The 21,009-nt window shown below is 43.0% G+C and overlaps 1 protein-coding gene across 4 annotated transcripts in view; it reads right to left on the bottom strand.

The window, feature by feature from the left end:
- rarab (retinoic acid receptor, alpha b) overlaps positions 1–21,009 on the bottom strand; it is a 171,875-nt gene that overhangs the window by 43,047 nt on the left and 107,819 nt on the right. The window contains exon 1 of one of the 4 annotated variants that reach the window (XM_055889479.1): positions 3,785–4,829. The exons of the other annotated variants lie outside the window; for them this stretch is intronic. Within the exon in view, the coding sequence (XP_055745454.1) occupies positions 3,785–3,962 (178 nt within the window). The 5' untranslated portion in view covers positions 3,963–4,829. Of the gene's footprint in view, positions 1–3,784; positions 4,830–21,009 lie in introns of those variants that run through there. 4 annotated transcript variants of the gene reach the window in all.

Here is a 21,009-nt window from a genome sequence, read left to right as displayed (position 1 = left end):
AAATAAAGACACTGAAGGGTCAGGAGACCCAACGACTTCCATTCTACGTCAAAGTGACCTATACTGACGTGAGAACGTCTTGGGGAGGGGAGACAAAGCTCAAAATAATCGTGCATTCTGACTTGAGTGCTCTGGGGGATTATCCCGAGGAGGGCTGAACTAAATGGCACTTCACTCAATAGCACTTTACTGCCGGGACTGAATGGCTGTCTACGTCTTTGTGAGTTGCGATTGCCACAGGTTTGTTTTGGCATGGAATGGTCGGCGGCAGGGGCGCCCGGGCAAACATTCATGAATCGAATGGTGGCTTCTCTTCCTGTCAAAAAGTCTGGAAAAAGCAGGGGCTATAGTTCAACTTAGTAAGCTGCATACTTGTTGAGTGTTGCTGTGCGCACAAAACAACACAGCTAGTCACCCTCAGCCTTCACACAGAGCGAGCGAGAGAGAGGGAGAGAGAGAGAGAGAGAGAGAGAGAGAGAGAGAGAGAGAGAGAGAGAGAGAGAGGAGAGAGAGGCAAGGCAGCTTTGCACTGGGCTTGTTTCCACATCAAAGTTTGTCTGGACCTCTGAGCTGTTTTTTTAAAGTTGTACTATACAGAAATTGCTCCACGATTTCCTGGTACCTATAACCAATAGTTAGACTAATTTCAGTTTATTTGACAAAATAAGATAGTGTACAGATTAAGTGTAGAGAATAATTGTACAAATCTAAACCGATATGAAATACAATTTCCATAACACAAAATATTGTTGTTTAAGCTGTTTGAAGCTGGTGTACAAAACCAAAATAAAAGTCGCAAAAATAAAAATGGAGAATGGGAAGAAATAGCGCACATAGAACAGATCTACCGCTTGATACTACTATAACTCATAATTCTATGTGAATTTGGTCGGGTCGCCCAACAAGTCACCTATTGCCACTATAAGACTGGGAGGCTGCTGTCCCTGGGTCTTGTTCAGAAGGACACACGTATAGCAGGGCTGGTCAATATATCAAATTCATTTGATTAATTCTAATTTATGTTTTTGTGAGTTATTCCAAATGCCTATATCGCAAGAATCTATTTGATTTTTTCTTTGTTTTTTTCATTCTTATGAGTGTTTATGTCCGCTTGTTCTCATGTCTTTTTGGTCTCGTCTCCTTCGCTCCTTCTGTGCGCAACGGGCTTGTAGACTGTGCACCTTCCAATTTACACACGCCAAGTCCCTCCCCCTGCCACTCACAACAACAAAGATCAAAAGATCACTTCTTCCTCTCTGACAAGCGGATTCAACTCACTATTTGCATTTGAGGGATGGTCCACCGGAATCGTCGCTCACATGGACACCGAAACACATTGAAACATCATTTTACTGTAATAGAGGAAGAAGCTACCTTTTCTAAAGATACCTGTTTTATGTCTCAACTACTCAAATCATGCGCAGAGCAGACACTACTAAAACGAGAGGATCAATGAACATTGCTTCTGGAAAACGTATGCTCAGTTTGTCACATGTGGCATTGCGGTATCACATACCCCCCAGCAGAATTTTAGCCAAAGACTTATACTAGCTGTCTAGTCTGTGTTTTGTAAATGTGCAATAAGCATAAAACACAATTATATAAAAGGAATTGGCTACTTGTTCTCATTCTCATAACAGTTCAACTGTTCTACCTTGTTAGCAAGCAAATATATCCAAGTTGATAAACTTGCCTGCTACAAGATGTTGGTCATTATTAGTCGTTCTGGTAAAACAAAAAAAAAATAGGGTGTTTTCATAAAAAGACTTGAAAGCCAGATCAGCGATTATTACAAAAAAGCATATTAAACTATTTTGATAAAATAATTTAATTCCTAGTGGGTCCTATGGTTAATTTCACAAGTCCTGAATTCATTAGATTATTGCTGACTGTCTGAAATGCAGTGTATTGCACAACAAGGCTGATTTGGGGGGGGCAGGTAGAATCGAGATATATCGTGAATCGCCCATAGGTTTGAACATAATAGAGATATGATTTTTAGGCCATATCACCCAGCCCTATCGTATAGCAAAATGTGTTGCAATGGAAATCAGTCCTCTAGTTGTTGGAAAAAGTTCAGGTAGGCAAGATCTTCCCTGTTCCGTTCAGTTCCAAAATGTTGCCTCTACTGAACAGAACCCTGGTTTGTGACTCAACGCAACACCCTGTTGGGATCTCAGCAGTGTTGTTCTCTCATCGGGACATTGCTATGGGAGACCTTCAAAGAGCGGCTCTGACTGCCTGACCGACTCAGCTGAAACTGAGAAATGGCTGTGGTCAACATAAATTCTCCATGACAACAACAAGCAACCATCAACATCGAAATAGACCCGAAAGTGTAGGGATGAGCATGCTATAGAAAATACCTCAGAGTTTAAATCAAAAATACCCAAGTGTTGTCATTGAACAAGCTTTTCCCAGATTGTAGAATATATACGATCTTTTACTGTGGGTGCCACCATATTATCTTTGGGCGTAGGGCTAAATCCTAACCTCCTGAAGATGTGGCCCTCCTCGTCTTCCTGACCTCGTTGCCCCCTTCAGAGGGGCATAAATACTTTGGTCAATTGTACCCATCTCCATGAGAAAGGCGAGCTGAGCCAGTGAACAAATGATCCCTCCAACAGGCTTACACAAGCTTAGCAATGTTGACATGTCCGAACAATCACTGGAGACCGAGTTTCCAGGCAGACTATGACCATCAAAACGTCACACTTGCACCGTGAGCACATAGCAGGAATTTGTTCAGAACGGACCCCGAGGTTAGGTGTCACATGGGTGATTCAGCCAAGCATGACTCATTCCACATTTACCATTGATAGCCTAATGTTGTTTGAATGACAATCAATCTAATTGACTGTTAGGTTGGAAAAGTAGTGTACCGAGGGTAAAACATGATCAACCGTTTCTAACAGACCAAAATGACGTGTGACAACAACCTGTGATAGGTGACCTCTAAGCATTTGAGCGTGACTAAGGTCAAAATCGTTCCATCATCACACTTCTTGTGAATTTGGAGGAGACAAGTTCTAGATATAAACCTAGTTCCTCCTCACAAGTCACAGACACTGACTTGTTGGCTACGATTTAAAAAAGGAGAACGAGTCAGCAAGTTACCAATACATTACTATGCTACCCAGTGTGTGGTCCGGACATTAAACGCCACTGAAGGCTGTAAAAAAAAATAATCTGGAAGCAAAGAAGCATTGTATATCTATTCATTTTTTCTCCCGTGTGAGAAAGTAGTCCCAGGCTATATATAGCATGTCGTTGTATATATAAACACTAGAATGGCAACACAGACATGGCCACATATTAATGAGTCACAAGGCGCCTCAAGCGTGGCATGGTTTTAGTTTTTGCAATGCGGTTTAAAACAATGTAATACGGCGGTTAGAATGGATTGCCACAATGTTATTACGACGTTGCAAATAAATGCCGCATGTTTTAGCGAAGATAAACTGTTGTTGGGAAATATCATGTGACGAGTTGGCTAAGAATACAAGTTCAAATAAATACATTCACCTGATGATGCACTGTCGACAAAAGTTAGTTTGGCCTACATTCAATAACTTGAGACGGAACATGGAGCCTTCGGAAGACCGAAACAGTATAACAACGAGGGGTCGTGCTTTGCTCATATCGCCCAACAATCAACAACACACATCATGGCATGCGCGTAATATCTACGGATTACATTATATGTGCGCCTTGGTACATGCATGTTACTTTCGACAATCAATTACTGGTTAGTCGAGAACAGGTAATGTGTAAATCAACATACAGTGGTTTGATCCATTCCAGTGTTGATTTCTGATGGACGAACTGAAGGGACGGTGTGCCGCAGGTACGAGGCTCTTATCAGGGATTAGACATCCTCGGTTCTGGTGGTAGTAATCCATAGTTAAAAACGGGTTCGGACTAGGGGTGAGTCCCACCGCATCCTCACTGTCGTACATCATGCAAAACGAACTGCAGCCCGAAATAGAAAGATCGTTTTCTTTGATCTCCTCCCGTTAGAATAAAGAAGACAAGAGAGGGTTTCAAAAACACCGAGCGCAACGAAAGATGTCATCACATATTTCGGGGATAGAACATATTGGAAGGTTTCCTCCCAAACAGAGTTGTGACATTATTACAACAATGTAACAACTTCTTGTTCTCCAATTTGTCAAATGAAGTGACGCAACCGACCTATATTGTGGCTTAATTCAGAGGGCACAAACAGTAGCAAACAAACTGTTGTGATTAGGAAAAATTGCAAGACAAAAAACGTTAAAACAATTACTCCGGCCACTGTTTTTGAATGGTGTTTCCAAAACTGTTGACCAACTCGGGCGACACAGGGATTAAAGTGGACCACGCTATCCCGCCCGTCGATCTGCCTTTTCACTCCAATGCAAGCATGTGTAGAATGCAAGTCATATAGAAAAGTCGCCTATGAGAATGTATTGTCCAGCACGCTCCCAGCGTCAGTGACGTGTCCACCCAATCTCGTATTTAGAGATACAGTATGTCGCAGAATCAAGTGGAAATGGGTATTTTAATTCCAACTCGTTCCTATTATAACAACACCAGAACGGGTCATATGTCCATGATCACGTCTTCGATAGACGACGGCGAGCGCTATAATATTTAATCTCAAATACATTAGGTTTAAGATTTGCCGGAGAATCTTTTAAGCATCCGGTTGTTTTCGGGCTCCCCGCGTTACATAAGAATACTTGAGGGCCGGTGTCCATGTCTAGTGAAGAGACCTCTTCACACAGTTCATTCAGTTTCCAAATCCTGCCCTGCAATTTTTGACGAGTATCAGCAGCTGCGCATTAGCTCCACCTACCCAGCCTCCCTTCTTCCTAAACCCTCAGCTGGGTGTCTAAAACCGGAAGCATCGTGTTTGGGGGAAAAGGATAGCGGAAGAGGCGAAGCCCGTAAAACGGCTCAGGCGTTTCTTTTACACCATGCCCAAACCGGACGCGTGCGCCATCGTGCACAAATTTATTTTGTCCCCCCACACCAAAAGCTATCACAACACGCAGGTTGAAATGTCAAAACAAACTCTGAACCAATTATACTAATTTGGGGACAGGTCGAAAAGCATTAAAAATGTACGGCAATTTAGATAGGATAAATGAGCGAGCAACTGCAAGCTATTTAGATAGCTTGTTTGCTGTTGCTAGCTAATTTGTCCTGGGATATACACATTGAGATGTTATTTTACCTGAAATACACAAGGTCCTCCACTCCAACAATTAATCCACCCATAAAATGCTCAACCGAATCATTTCTAGTCATCTCTTCTCCTTCCAGGCTTTTTCTTTTTTGGACTTTATAAGGCGATTGGCAACTAACTTTCATAAGGTGTATTACCAACACCGACCTCCGTTCATCTTTCAATCACCCACGTGGGTATAACCAATGAGGAGATGGCACGAGGAGGGACTTGATGGCACGAGGAGGGACTTGCAACGAGTTCTGTGCCACAAATAGAAGCAACTTCTATTTTAGCGCCTGGCAACGCAGACGGTTGTTGACACGCCCGAGCAGTGTGGGTGCAATGATTGAATAACATGTATGTGTACATTTATTTTGCAACGCGGGTGATGTGGTCAGCATGTTACGCCTGCTACCTTAGTTTATCCTTCCCTCTGTATCTCCCTCTCAGCTCTTCCTCATGGGCTCTGGCCAAATGTAACCTTCTCATAGAGGCAGGCATTTGATGTACCATCAGAGGTAGAGTATCTATTCTGAATGAGATTTGAAGTGGAACATGATAATTACATGATAACATTGCAGCCCTAATTAATCTATGACTAGTGGGACTTGACAGCAACTGGGCTATCGTTTTTGTTACAATGACTGAAGTTGGCCAATGGCCCTTTCAAAGTTTTTCCATAACCAAAAATATTGTACACTGAGCAAAAATATAATCGAAACATGTAAAGTGTTGGTCCCATGTTTCATGAGCTGAAATAAAAGATCCCAGAAATGTTCCATACACTCAAAAAATGTATTTCTCTCCAATTTTTTTTTGCACACATTTGTTTACATCCCTGTTAGAGAACATTTCTCATTTGCCAAGATAATCCATTCACCTGACAGGCATGGCATATCAAGAAGCTGATTAAGCATCGTGATCATTACACAGGTGCACTGAAAATAAAAGGCCACTAAAATGCGCAGTTGTCGTCACACAACACCACAGATGTCTCAAGTTTTCAGGGAGCGTGCAATTGGCATGCTGGCTGCAGGAATGTCCACCAGAGCTGTTGCCAGAAAATGTTCATTTCTCTACCATAAGCCACCTCCGTCATTTTACAGAATTTGGCAGTACGTCCAACCGCAGACCACATGTATGGCGTCGTGTGGAAGAGCTGTTTTCTGATGTCAATGTTGTGAACAGAATGCTCCATGGTGGAGGTGGAGTTAAGGTATGGGCAGGCATAAGCTATGGACAATGAATACAATTGCACAGAGATACCGTGAGGAGATCCTGAGTCCCATTGTTGTGCCATTCATCCGCCGCCATCACCTCATATTTCAGCATGGTAATGCACGGCCCCATGTCGCAAGGATCTGTATACAATTCATGGAAGCTGAAAATGTCCCAGTTCTTCCATGGCCTGCATACTCACCAGACATGTCACCCATTGAGCATGTTAGAGATGCTCTGGACTGATGTGTACGACAGCGTGTTCCACTTCCCGTCAAAATCCAGCAACTTCGCACAGCCATTGAAGTGGAGTGGGTCAACATTGCACAAGCCACAATCAACTCTATGCGAAGGAGATGTGTCACGCTGCATGAGGCAAGTGGTGGTCACACCAGATACTGACTGTTTTTCTGATCCACGCCCCTACTATATTTTTTTAAGGCATCTGTGGCCAAACTATCAATATCTATATGCCCAGTCATGTGAAATCCATAGATTAGGGCCAAATCTATTTATTTCAATTGATTGATTTCCTTATAGGAACTGTATCTCCGTAAAATCATTGAAATTGTTGCCTGTTGCGCTTCTATTTTTGTTCAATATATTTTCAGCTGTTTGAAGCTAGTGTAAAACACTGAAAGAAAAAGACGCAAAAACAAAAAACTTAGAACAGGAAGAATAGAAATAGCACACAGAGAACAGATCTACCGCTTCTTAGACTTGCTTCAATGAGAATTACAGAGCTATAACTTACATTTCTACGTGAATTTGGTCAGGTCACCCAAAAATGCACATATTGCAGCTTTAATAAAGTTGTATTCTATTCAAAGACAAAAAAGGTTTGAACAGTTTAAAATATGAGTGAAAAAGCAGTAGGGTTAAGCCTGAATGCACAATAATGTATTTACTGAAAACAACTGTGGCGGCTGTTGTTCTGAGACATAACAAGACGCTTGTCAATATTGTTACACCTTTCCATCCATCCATGTCCATGTACCGTAAATACACCCATTGACAGCCCACCAAATACACACACACACCTTTCACTGTGCAGCTGAACTCTCCGTGAACCCAACAAACGCCTCACCTCGTGCTGGCCCACCACATGCTCACCTTCTCACTTCGCCCCCCCCCCCCCCCGACACACCTTCCTTGGCTTCACTTCCCTGGGCAGAGGTTGCACACACACACACTTGCGAGGGGGTAGAGCAGTGTGCACATAACAAGGCAATGAATAGTCAAGTCGTGGAGCCACTGTGCATCAGTCAACGAGCTAAACCAAGGTTGCTGTCAGTGAGTGAAAGATGGCCCCATCCGTGAGTAGTACAACGTATCAACCTCTTCTTTCATGCCTTGGCTGATCCCATTTTTTTCCCTTGATGTGAAAGTGCCCTGGTATTGATTTTCATCTGTTTAAAATATTAGCTGTTTGGGATAAAAGACCACACATCAAATAAATACACATTTGTTAATCGATAAGAGGCATTAAATCCATTGAGAGTGGCGGCAGGGGTACTAGCCACAGACACGAGCCCTATATAGGATATTACAATTTTCTGATAGGTATGTAAGCGAGCGAGCAGTGCCTGGCAAGCTGCGTAATGAAAATTGACTTCATTGTAAATGTACGATACAAAGCAATTTGCTATTACTTACGCTTACATCATTGCCTTTGGTTTTAGCCCAGTTTGCGTATTACCATTTTTACAACATATTTTCGTTTGAGGTCAGTTGATGATTAAGTATAGAAACACATTTTCCACAACAAGCAATTCAGGAAAGTGGATCAACAGCCAAATATTGCCTTTGTTTCTGAGGCACTGCTAAGTGCACTCATACATTGTAGGCCTTCCCGTCTTGACCCAAACAATCACATGTTCACACAATCTGTCTGACCTTTGACTGATTCAAATCGTTTCTTTGTCACATGCACCGAATACAACTGGTGTAGACTTTACCGTGAAATGCTTGCTTCACGAGCCCTTCCCAACAATGCAAAGTAAAAAAAATATATAATGGAGCTATATACAGGTAGTACCAGAACAATGTGAAGAGGTACAAGTTATTTGAGGTAGATATGTACATGAAGGTAGGGTAAAGTGACTAGGCATCAGGATAGATAAGACTCAACTAAAAAACAGCGTAGCCGCAGCAAAGGATGAGTGTAAAAGTGTGTGGTGTGTGTGTACTAGCGGTCAACTGTGAAATAACACATATGGAATCATGTAGTAACCAAAAAAGTGTTAAACAACTCTTCAAATATCAAGGCAAAGGGTGGCTATTTGAAGACTTTTTTGGTTACTACATGATTCCATATGTGTTATTTCATAGTTGTGATGTCTTCACAATTACTCTACAATGTAGAAAATAGTAAAAATGAAGCAAAACCCTTGAATGAGTAGGTGTTCTAAAACCTTTGACCGGTAGTGTATATGTATGCTTGTATTGTGTTGGTGTGCATTATCTGTATGTGTGTGTGTGCATGTGAATGTGTTTTCTGCGGGAGTGTCAATGTAGTGTGTGTGAGTGAGTGTATATATGGTGTGTATATATACAGTTGAAGTCGGAAGTTGACATACACTTAGGTTGGAGTCATTAAAACTCGTTTTGGAGTCATCAAATTCCTTGTTAACAAACAATCGTTTTGGCAAGTCGGTTAGGACATCTACTTTGTGCGTGACAAGTAATTTTTCCAACAATTGTTTACAGACAGATTATTTAACTTATAATTCACTGTATCACAACTCCAGTGGGTCAGAAGTTTACATACACTAAGTTGACAGTGCCTTTAAACAGCTTGGAAAATTCCAGAAAATGATGTCATGGCTTTAGAAGCTCCTGATAGGCTAATTGACATCATTTGAGTCAATTGAAGGTGTACCTCTGGATGTATTTCAAGGCCTACCTTCAAACTCATTGCCTCTTTGGTTGACATCATGGGAAAAGCTAAATAAATCAGCCAAGACCTCCAAAAAATTGTAGACCTCCACAAGTCGGGTTCATCCTTGCGAGCAATTTCCAAACGCCTGAAGGTACTATGTTCATCTGTACAAACAATCGTATGCAAGTATAAACACCATGGGACCACGCAGCCGTCATACCGCTCAGGAAAGAGACGCCTTCTGTCTCCTAAAGATGAACGTACTTTGGTGTGTAAAGTGCAAATCATTCCCAGAACAACAGCAAAGGACCTTGTGAAGATGCTGGAGGAAACAGGTACAAAAGTATCTATATCCACAGTAAAACGAGTCCTATATCAACATAACCTGTAAGGCCACTCAGCAAGGAAGAAGCCACTGCTCCAAAACCGCCATAAAAAAGCCAGACTACGGTTTGCAACTGCACATGGGGACAAATATCGTACTTTTTGGAGAAATGTCCTCTGGTCTGATGAAATAAAAATAGAACTGTTTAGCCATAATGACCATCGTTATGTTTGGAGGAAAAAGAGGGATGCTTGCAAGCCGAAGAACACCATCCCAACCGTGAAGCACGGGGGTGGCAGCATCATTTTGTGGGGGTGCTTTAGCTGCAGGAGGGATTGGTGCACTTCACAAAATAGATGGCATCATGAGGCAGGAAAATTATGTGGATATATTGAAGCAACATCTCAAGACATCAGTCAGGAAGTTAAAGCTTGGTCGCAAATAGGTCTTCGAAATGGACAATTACCCCAAGCATACTTCCAAAGTTGTGGCAAAAATGGCTTAAGGACAACAAAGTCAAGACATTGGAGTGGCCATCACAAGGCACTGACTTCAATCCCATAGAATCTTTGTGGGCAGAACTGAAAAAGTGTGTGCGTGCAAGGAGGCCTACAAACCTGACTCAGTTACACCAGCTCTGTCAGGGGGAATGGGCCAAAATTCACCCAAACTTATTGTAGGAAGCTTGTGGAAGGCTACCTAAAACGTTTGACCCAAGTTAAACAATTTAAAGGCAATGCTACCAAATATTAATTGAGTGTATGTAAACTTCTGACCCACTGGGAATGTGATGAAAGAAATAAAAGCTGAAATAAATCATTCTCTCTACTATTATTCTGACATTTCGCATTCTTAAAATAAAGGGGTGATCCTAATTGACCTTAGCCAGGGACTTCTTATGATGATTAAATGTCAGGAATTGTGAAAAACTGAGTTTAAATGTATTTGGCTAAGGTGTATGTAAACTTCCGAATTCAACTGTAGTTTAGTGAGTGTTCATAGGGTCAGTGCAGATAGTTTGGGTACCATTAATTGACTATTTAGCAGTCTGGCTATTTAGCAGTCTTATGGCTTGGGGTTAGAAGCTGTCTCTGAGGTTGTTGGTCCGAGAGCCGATGTTCTGGTACTGTTTGCCGGCCGGACAGTCTATGGCTTGGGTGGATGGAGTCTTTGGCAAAATAAATTCTGATACCGCCTGATATAGAGATCCTGGATGGCAGGGAGCTCGGCCCCAGTGATGTACTAGGCTGTCCGCACCCCTGTCTGTAGCGCTTTGCGGTCAAGGGCGGTGCATTTGCCATACCAAGAGGTGATGCAGCCAGTCAAGATGCTCTCGATGGTGCCGCTGTAGAACTTTTTAAGGATCCAAAGGCCCATGCCAAATATTTTCAGGCTCCTGAGGGGGAAGAGGCGCTGCCATTCCCTCTTCACGACTGTGCGGATGTGTGTGGACCATGTTAAGTCCTTAGTGATGTGGACACCAAGGAACTTGAAGCTCTCGACCCGCTCCACAACAGCCCTGTCCATGTGGATAGGGGTGTGCTCTTCCCTCTTTCTCCTATAGTCCACAATCGGCTCATTGGTCTTACTGATGTTGAGGGAGAGATTGTTGTCCTGACACCAGACTGCTAAGTTTCTGACCTCCTCCCTGTAGTCTGTCTCATCGCCGTCGGTGATCAGGAGTCGTGCGGGTTCATCCCAAGTCGTGGGTGAACAGGGAGTACAGGAGGGGACTAAGCACACACCTAGAGCGTCAGCGGGGAGGAGGTGTTGTTGCCTCCCCTCACCGTCTGGGGGAGGCCCGTCAGGAAGTCCAGGATCCAGTTGCAGAGGGAGGTGTTTAGTCCCAGGGTCCCTAGCTTGATGATGAGCTTGGAAGGGACAATGGTGTTGATCACTGAGCTGTTGTCTATAAACAGCATTCTCAGTTATTTCCCCTCTTGTCCAGGTGGGAAAGGGGAGTGTGAAGTGCAACTGACATTGCATGATCTGTGGATCTGTTGGGGCGGTATGTGAATTGAAGTGGGTCTAGGGCGTCTGGGATGATGGCGTTGATATGTGTTACGACCAGCCTTTCAAAGCCCTTCATAATTACAGATGTGAGTGCTACCGGTTGTCATTTAAGCAGGTTATCTTGGGAACAGGGACAATGGTGGTCAGCTTGAAACATGTTGGGATCACAGACTGGGGCAACGAGAGATTGAAAATGTCTGTGAAGACACTTGCCAGCTGGTCTGAGCTTGCTTTGAGAATGCGCCCATCGACTGTTGGCTCCGAGTCAGTCTCACAGGATTCGCACTATAAGCATAAAAACATTGCTTTCCAACGGATGAGGTGCACATGAGTTCTAAAGGGTCTTGTTATCAACCAAAAATGTCAATCAGGTCAGTAACCTTAGGCTGCCTGTTCAGTGACACTATTTCAACATATGGGCCAACACTCTTTACTCTTACAGATAACCACAAGGGTGCGTGCTCAGCCCCCTCATGTAGTCCCTGTTCACCCATGACTGCGTGGCCAAGCACGCCTCCAACTCAATCATTAGGTTTGCAGACGACACCACAGTAGTAGGATTGATTACCAACAACGATGAGACAGCCTACAGGGAGGAGGTGAGGGCTCTGGGAGTGTGGTGCCAGGAAAATAACCTCTCACGCAACGTCAACAAAACAAAAGGAAATGATCGTGGAATTCAGGAAACAGCAGAGGGAGCACCCCGCTATCCTCGTTGACGGAACAGCAGTAGAGAAGGTGGAAAGTTTTAAGTTCCTTGGCGTACACATCACTGAAAAACTGAAATGGTCCACCCACACAGACAGTGTGGTGAAGAAGGCACTCTTCAACCGCTCTTCTAAAGAAATTTGGCTTGTCACCTAAAACCCTCACAAACTTTCACAGATGCACAATTGAGATCATCCTGTCGGGCTGTATCACCGCCTGGTACGGCAAATTCACCGCCCACAACCGCAGGGCTCTCCAGAGGGTGGTGCGGTCTGCACAACGCATCACTGGGGGCAAACTACCTACCCTCCAGGCCACCTATAGCACCCGATGTCACAGGAAGGCCAAAAAGATCATTAAGGACAACAACTACCCGACCCACTGCCTGTTCACCCCGCTATCATCCAGAAGGCGAGGTCAGTACAGGTGCATCATAGCAGGGACCCAGAGACTGAAAAACAGCTTCTTATCTCAAGGCCATCAGATTTAAATAGCCATCACTAACACAGAGAGGATACTGCCTACATACAGACTTGAAATCATTGGCCACTTTAATAAATGGAACACTAGTCACTTTAATAATGTTTACATATCTTACATTACTCATCTCATATGTATATACTGTATTCTATACTATTCTACGGTATCTTAGTCTATGCCGCTCTGACATTACTTGTCCAAATATTTATATATCCTTAATTCCATTCCTTTACTTAGATTTTTGTGAATTGGGTATATGTTGTGAAATTGTTAGATATTACTTGTTAGATATTGCTGCACTGTTGGAACTAGAAGCACAAGAATTTCGCTACACCCGCAATAACATCTGCTAAACACATGTATGTGACCAATAAAATTTGATTTGATTTGATAACCCTTCATGGACTGTGTGTCAATTGGCAAGAAACAACACACAAAGAACTAGATGAAGCCAGGGCCTCTATTCACAAAGAGTCTCGGAGTAAGAGTGCTCATATAGGATCAGTTTGGCCTTTTAGATCTTAATGAATAAGATTACACGGACAGGGGGAACTGATCCTAGATTAGCACTCCTACTTTTTGAATACAAGCCCTGGACACCCCAATGCCTCATGGAATTCGACAGAGAAAGCCATGGAACTGAAGCCATTTTTCTTGCCAATTTCTCATCTTGCTGAATACGTCCTGGCTGGATCTGACTTTGAGAAACGCACTGACACTTTTAAACATTAAAACGCCATTAATCACTTTCTGGAACCTGTGAAGGAAGGCTGTGAAGGAAGATGGCTTTTCCTGATTGTAGACAAGGCGGGAATTCTTCTCGCTCTTAAGAGCTAAAACTTCTGAACCGATGCCCACTTTGAGTGATAGACAGCCGAGCACCGGTAAATCAAGCCTTTAAATTCTGAAAAGGCAATGAGTTGACAGCCTGCTTTTTAAAAAAAAATTCTTTATTTAACTAGGCAAGTCAGTTAAGAACAAATTCTTATTTTCAATGACGGCCTAGGAACAGTGGGTTAACTGCCTGTTCAGGGGCAGAACGACAGATTTGTACCTTGTCAGCTCGGGGATTTGAACTTGCAACCTTTCGGTTACTAGTCCAACGCTCTAACCACTAGGCTACCCTGCCGCCCGAAGGTAGCTTGAAGGTAGTAGAGGATTTACGGGAGTGACTGACCGTCCGGGCTCTTCCTGGGCATTGTAGGGGAAACAGTGATACATGCCAACACATTGGACCTGATGATGACAATTGGAACACTTACTCATTATCAACCACCTTAAAGGTCAACCCTCAAATTGGCTTTGGTTAAAAAATGAGATCCGCGATAGGTGAAACAGCACCGCTGGCCGCCCCAGGCACATTTGTTATTGTTTTGAAGAAATGAGCATCCCGCATCATGGTAAAAATGTCATCGTAGTACATACTCTGCTGTGCTATCGTGTGTGCAATGCTGTCCGAGGGGGGAAAACGGTGTTCGTTGTTTGAAGTAACGTCTATGTAATATTGCAAACGGACATGGCAGTTTCACCACTATGGATTCCAGCTTTATGGAGAAGTGGGAAAGAATTGGCTATTTTGTACACGTGAAATGCAGTTGTATATTGATATGGCGTGTTTAGGGCAATACACCTTATCTTCGCCTGCAAAGACATAATTGTAGTGTACTGATAACAAATCGAGGAGATATTTAAGATATTTACTTCTAAGCTACTTCGCAACCCTCAAATGAATTGCGGGGTGATGAACTTGAGATAATGAGAGTAGATTACATGGTGTCCTTGATAAGAGCAATTAGCATTAGTCTTTGGAGCCCAACTGATCCAGGGAGGGATGGGGAAATTGAGATTTAGGAAGGGGGATAGGGTGGGGGGGATTTTGGGGGGGTTGAAGAGGTTTATGATGTGATGGGCGGAAATGCGTGGGAAAACCTGACGGTAACTTCAAAGCACTAAACTATTTATTACCCCCTCATCCCTGACCCCCCCCCTCTCCTCCCCCCCCCACACACACTTCAACATAGACATAGCAGACCCCGCCCCCCTCCATTTTTTAAGTGAGGATTACCAGAGACATTGGCCTCATTGTTTTTTGTTTTTTATTTATTTAACTAGGCAAGTCAGCTAAGAACAAATTCTTATTTACAATAATGGCCTACTAAAAGGCAAAAGGCCTCCTGTGGGGGCGGGAGCTGGGATAAAAACTAAAAACAATTAAATAAAAATATAGGACAAGAAAGACAACACGACATTACATGAAGAGAGACCTAAGACAACAACATAGTATGGCAGCAGCACATGACAACACAGCATGGTAGCAGCACAACATGACAACATGGCTACCGACTAAGTATCATTGTGAATCTCACACCCGCCGTCATCACTTCTGCGAGCAGGCCTTTCTAATCGACCTGGCCCGGGTATCCTGGAAGGATATTGACCTCATCCCGTCAGTAGAGGATGCCTGGTTGTTCTTTAAAAGTAATTTCCTCACCATCTTAAATAAGCATGCCCCTTTCAAAAAATGTAGAACAAAGAACAGATATAGCCCTTGGTTCACTCCAGACCAGACTGCCCTCGACCAGCACAAAAACATCCTGTGGCATACTGCACTAGCATCGAATAGTCCCCGCAATTTGCAACTTTTCTGGGTCAGTCAGGAACAAATACACACAGTCAGGTAGGAAAGCAAAGGCTAGCTTTTTCAAACAGAAATTTGCATCCTGTAGCTCTAACTCCAAAAGGTTTTGGGACGCTGTAAAGTCCATGGAGAATAACAGCACCTCCTCCCAGCTGCTCACTGCAGTGAGGCTAGGAAACACTGTCACGATCGATAAACCGGGAATTTCAATAAGCATTTCTCTACGGCTGGCCATGCTTTCCTCCTGGCTACGCCAACCCCGGCCAACAGCTCCACACCCGCAGCTACTTGCCCAAGCCTCCCCAACTTCATTACCCAAATTCAGATAGCTGATGTTCTGAAAAAGCTGCAAAACCTGGACCCCTGCAAATCATCTGGGCTAGACAATCTGGACCCTTTCTTTCTAAAATTATCCGCCGCCATTGTTGCAACCCCTATTACAAGTCTGTTCAACCTCTCTTTCGTATCGTCCGAGATTCCTAAAGATTGGAACGCCGCCGTGGTCCTCCCCCTCTTCAAAGGTGGTGACACTCTAGACCCAAACTGTTACAGACCTATATCCATCATGCCCTGCCTATCTAAAGTCTTCGAAAGCCAAGTTAACAAACAGATCACTGACCATTTCAAATCACACCGTACCTTCTCCGCTGTGCAATCCGGTTTCCGAGCTGGTCACGGTTGCACCTCAGCCACACACAAGGTACTAAACGATATCATAACCTCCATCGATAAAAGACCGTACTGTGCAGCCGTCTTCAATGCCATTACAACTCTCCTTCCGTGGCCTCCAACTGCTCTTAAATGCAAGTAAAACTAAACGCATGCTCTTCAACCGATCACTGCCCACACCTGCCCGCTCGTCCAGCATCACTACTTTGTACGGTTTCTGAATTAGAATATGTGGATAACTACAAATACCTAGGTGTCTGGTTAGACTGTAAACTCTCCTTCCAGACTCACATTAAACATCTCCAATCCAAAATTAAATCTAGAATCGGCTTCCTATTTCGCAACAAAGCCTCCTTCACTCATGCTGCCAAACATACCCTCGTAAAACTGACCATCCTACCGATCCTTGACTTCGGCGATGTCATTTACAAAATAGCCTCCAACACTCTACTCAACAAATTGGATGCAGTCTATCACAGTGCCATCCGTTTTGTCACCAAAGCCCCATATACTACGCACCACTGCGACCTGTACGCTCTCGTTGGCTGGCCCTCGCTCCATATTCGTCATCAAACCCACTGACTCCAGGTCATCTATAAGTCTTTGCAGGTAAAACTCTGCCTCATCTCAGCTCACTGGTCACCATAGCAACACCCACCCGTAGCACGCACTCCAGCAGGTATATCTCACTGGTCATCCCAAAGTTAACACCTACTTTGGCCGCTTTTCCTTCCAGTTCTCTGCTGCCAATGACTGGAACGAATTGCAAAAATCGCTGAAGTTGGAGACTTATATCTCCCTCACTAACTTTAAGCATCAGCTATCTGAGCAGCACCACCGATCGCTGCAGCTGTACACAGCCCATCTGTAAATAGCCCATCCAACTACCTACCTCACCCCATATTGCTTTCATTAACTTTTTTGCACACCAGTATTTCTACTTGCACATCATCATCTGCACATCTATCACTCCAGTGTTAATTTGCTAAATTGTAATTACTTCGCTACCTGGCCTATTTATTGCCTTACCTCCCTCCTTACTCCATTTGCATACACAGTATAGTGATTTTTCTATTGTGTTATTGACTGTATGCTTGTTTATCCCATGTGTAACTCTGTGTTGTTGTTTTTGTCGCACTGCTTCACTTTATCTTGGCCAGGTCGCAGTTGTAAATGAGAACTTGTTCTCAGCTGGCCTACCTGGTTAAATAAAGGTGAAAACAAAATGACGTTACATTTCTTCCTTTATGAGATCAGTTGGTTCAGAGGTGACAGAAAACAAAATAGAAGGAGTCCTTAGCATTACGTTACAGTAACTCCGTTACAGTAATTACCTTCTCCTCCACAAATAGATGATGGGCTATCTAGCTCTCTGCTGCTGCACAACACACACACACACACACACACACACACACACACACACACACACACACACACACACACAAAAGAACACGGACACTAGCTCATTAGCGGCGTAGCCTGATGAAATAGATTCATAGCCACAGGAAGAGGCTACCCAGTATCGTGTTTCTCACACAAGACGGTCCGAGGAGTCGACTTGTGATATTTCTGTCACTTCCATTAATATAATACACTTCAGAACATCAACTAGTTGAGAGATGAGAGGACAATGGATCTTGTCCCTATGTACATGCATGTGTGTGTGTTTCTCTCCCTGTCCCTGCAGACAGCAGTAAAGGGCTTTAACTGCTTATCATGGTTATGTAGGATGTAGGGCTGGGCGATAAGGCCAAAATATCATGACGGTATTTTTTTAAATACGGTATGACAGTATTTTATGTTTTTTTTATATAATACTTTATGAGTAGTGCGTGACCCTACAGTGGCAACACAAACATTCTACGTGAATTTAATGGTTCTTTCTCTATTCTGATTGTTTTATACTGTTCAATCCAACCGAAAATAATTTTCAGCAATATCTCAATTTCTTGAGCTCATTTGAGGTCATTTCCACACTGCCACTTAGGGGGCTGCACAATATCGGAAATCAATCTAGGCCTTATTTTTAACCAAATGTTGCAATTGCGATTTGAGATTTAATGCAAAACACTTGGGTGAACTGTTGTAATCATTGATTATTTTAATTCTATAGTTAGAATATAATAGTGTTGTTTGACATGTGACAGGGTAGGAACCAAACTGTTTCCTAGGGGACCCTATAATCTTTGGCTACATTAAATGTGTTCTCATAGCAACTTCATGTAGCTAACATATTCATGCATTTCTTTTTGGTTTAGAAGATACTGTTGCACAAACAACCTACTGATTTAGGCCTACACCATCACTGGTATTATCAGGTTGTATAGTTAGTTACCTTTGCTCTGACTCAGTACATTTATTAGCTAGCTAAATAGCGATTAGCATTTGCGGCTAACACGATACAGGCCCAAATTGCTAAGAAAAGGCAAACTAGCCGTTTGCAGATGTAAGAAACACAAGGTAATAGTGTAATTATAGAACGCTAGTTAATTTATATCAAGAAGGAAAGTGAAAACAGCATCGTTATCATCAACACTGTTGCATGTGCTGCATTGACCATGCAGACTGAAAGCAAGTGTTCGAGGAACAACAAACATGCTCCTTGAGTGACAGGGGGCGGGGCTAGGTCTGTGTGGAAAGCGACATAGAGAGAGAAAGAGAGATGACTCACAGTAGCGGCGTAAAGTATCCAAAATGGACGTTACATATGGCGTATCACTTTTAACAAACCAAACATTCAAATACCGTTATAAAAGGTAAAGTAAAAACCATAACTGGTCCGTGCATCAATACCTGTATATCAGAAAATACGGTATACCAACCTGCCCTAGCCCAAAATGACATGCTATTCTGTACTTAGAGATAGGCTGCTGGTTAAAATGAGTGCACTATATAGGGAATAGGGAGCCATTTCGGATGCAGACAAGAGCCTCCTCTATCTGACAGCAGAGTGGGTTTGACATGTTGCTCAATCGCTTGCCTCACACCTCCCGTACCCCCCTGCTCATTGCTTGGTCTGTGTACATGTGGCCGAGGGCAATGGTGAAAGAAGAGGGGGGGGGGGTGTGACATGTTACAAGCTACATAACTTTATGGGAAAGACATCTGCACCATAGATCAGTACATTTTCATGTACGTGCATGAATTGGGTGTGTGTGTGTACATTGCTAAAACCTTGACCATATGGTGGTTGCGTTGCATGAAATACATTATTTCTTTTACGAGCAAATCCCCCAACTTCCCTTGTCCAAACACCTCCGATTGAAAACCAGAGCTTTTACCTGCGAGAAAGCGGTGACATGACATCTCCGTCGGTGTACTCTGTAGCTAGGCCAAGGGTAATGGTGATGGCTTGAGTTAGCTGTTAGCATATGGCGTGGATTAGCTACTGGTAGCCTCTGCACATCTGGAGGAGCCAGGCAGCGACTGTGTGTGTACGCCGAGTATACACTGCCGGCATGGTTCCGGGAAGGGTAGTGCACACGTATGCACACACATGTACATGCACACACGCATGAATGGAGGAACAAAGAAACACACACACACACACACACACTACGTTGGGAAGTTTGAGCCTGTGAAAGCCTGTCTCATTATCCCCGTAATAAGCCAGAGGACGTGTGGAAAAGGCCAGAGCTCTTGTAATCTTAATGTCTGTACGTGTTTGTTTATCTTTGTTTTGACACGCACTTTCATGCTCGACTTGTTTACTGGGGGGCACTGGGGTCAGGGTGTTGTGTGAAAGTAAGAGGGATGAAAATATTAGCTGAAGTACAGGTTCTTTTCGCGATACGAGAGATTGAATGACATTGCTCCTATTGTACTTAGAAGAAACACATGTTTCCTACCTAGAATAACCCTGGCCATCTCTTTTAAAATTGAGAGAAAGAGCCGAATGTACAGAAGTAATTAGCTGATGTTAAAATAACCAGTTAAAAGGTTGAACCTCAGCAACTGTAAAGTGCTTGAAAAGTCATTCTTACAAGGAGAAAGAGCGAGAGAGAAATGCTTTACAAACGGGCTCTCTTTGGAAGGAAAATAGCTTGGTTTCTTAGCTCAGTTGAGGCTCATTATTTATTTATTTTCATCCTGGCCTCCACATCAAAACATGGCTTTCCCGCCCAGATGGAAGCCAAGGTCATGGCCCACGGTTACTGAGAGAAAATGAAAAGAGAAACATCTCTGAATGAGAAGATCCTTGGTTTGCATTGAACAGTCACACAAATATAAAATACGATATACAATTTAAACAACTAAAATGTTGACTTGAATGGCAACACGTGTTGTTTTAAATGATACTGTCAATCCTACATATGAAACCTATTGAAATCATAGAAATATAGATAATAGAATAGACATGACCATTTAAGTTGACATTTGATGGTTGGTGAACCTGCAGTCTTCTTTGTGGTAATAATTAGAAGTTGAAATTCAATAAAAATGTGCAGTGGTCTGAAGGGATAGGTCCATTCTATTTCTATGATTGAAGTGATAAGAGCATTTTGTGTCTCAACCAATGGCGGGCACAACACAAAAATCGGGTCTAAGCTACAACATATGCAAATCAGAAAAAAGTGGAGTTTATGCGTTTTTAGTTAATTGACATTAAAAGGTTTAAAAATGACAATTTTCCTAATATATATATATAAATAATAATAAATAAATAATAGTTTGACAACACTTTTTGTACGCTTTTAAATTATATCAAACACCTGTTTATCTTTTCCAGTGATGAAGACATGTCTCATGGTATGATGGGCTATGCAAAAACGGTCAACTTCGAGCACCTTTATCTCCCGAATGTCTTGGCATTCAGGTCCAAAAAGTCACTTTCTGACCACTTCTTTCACGGGCAAAAGTTT

The sequence above is a fragment of the Salvelinus fontinalis genome, chromosome 2 (genome assembly GCF_029448725.1).
Source record: "Salvelinus fontinalis isolate EN_2023a chromosome 2, ASM2944872v1, whole genome shotgun sequence".
NCBI classification, from domain to species: domain Eukaryota; kingdom Metazoa; phylum Chordata; class Actinopteri; order Salmoniformes; family Salmonidae; genus Salvelinus; species Salvelinus fontinalis.
The sequence above is the reverse complement of the archived record's forward strand: the minus strand, read 5'-3'. Positions and strand labels throughout refer to the sequence as shown.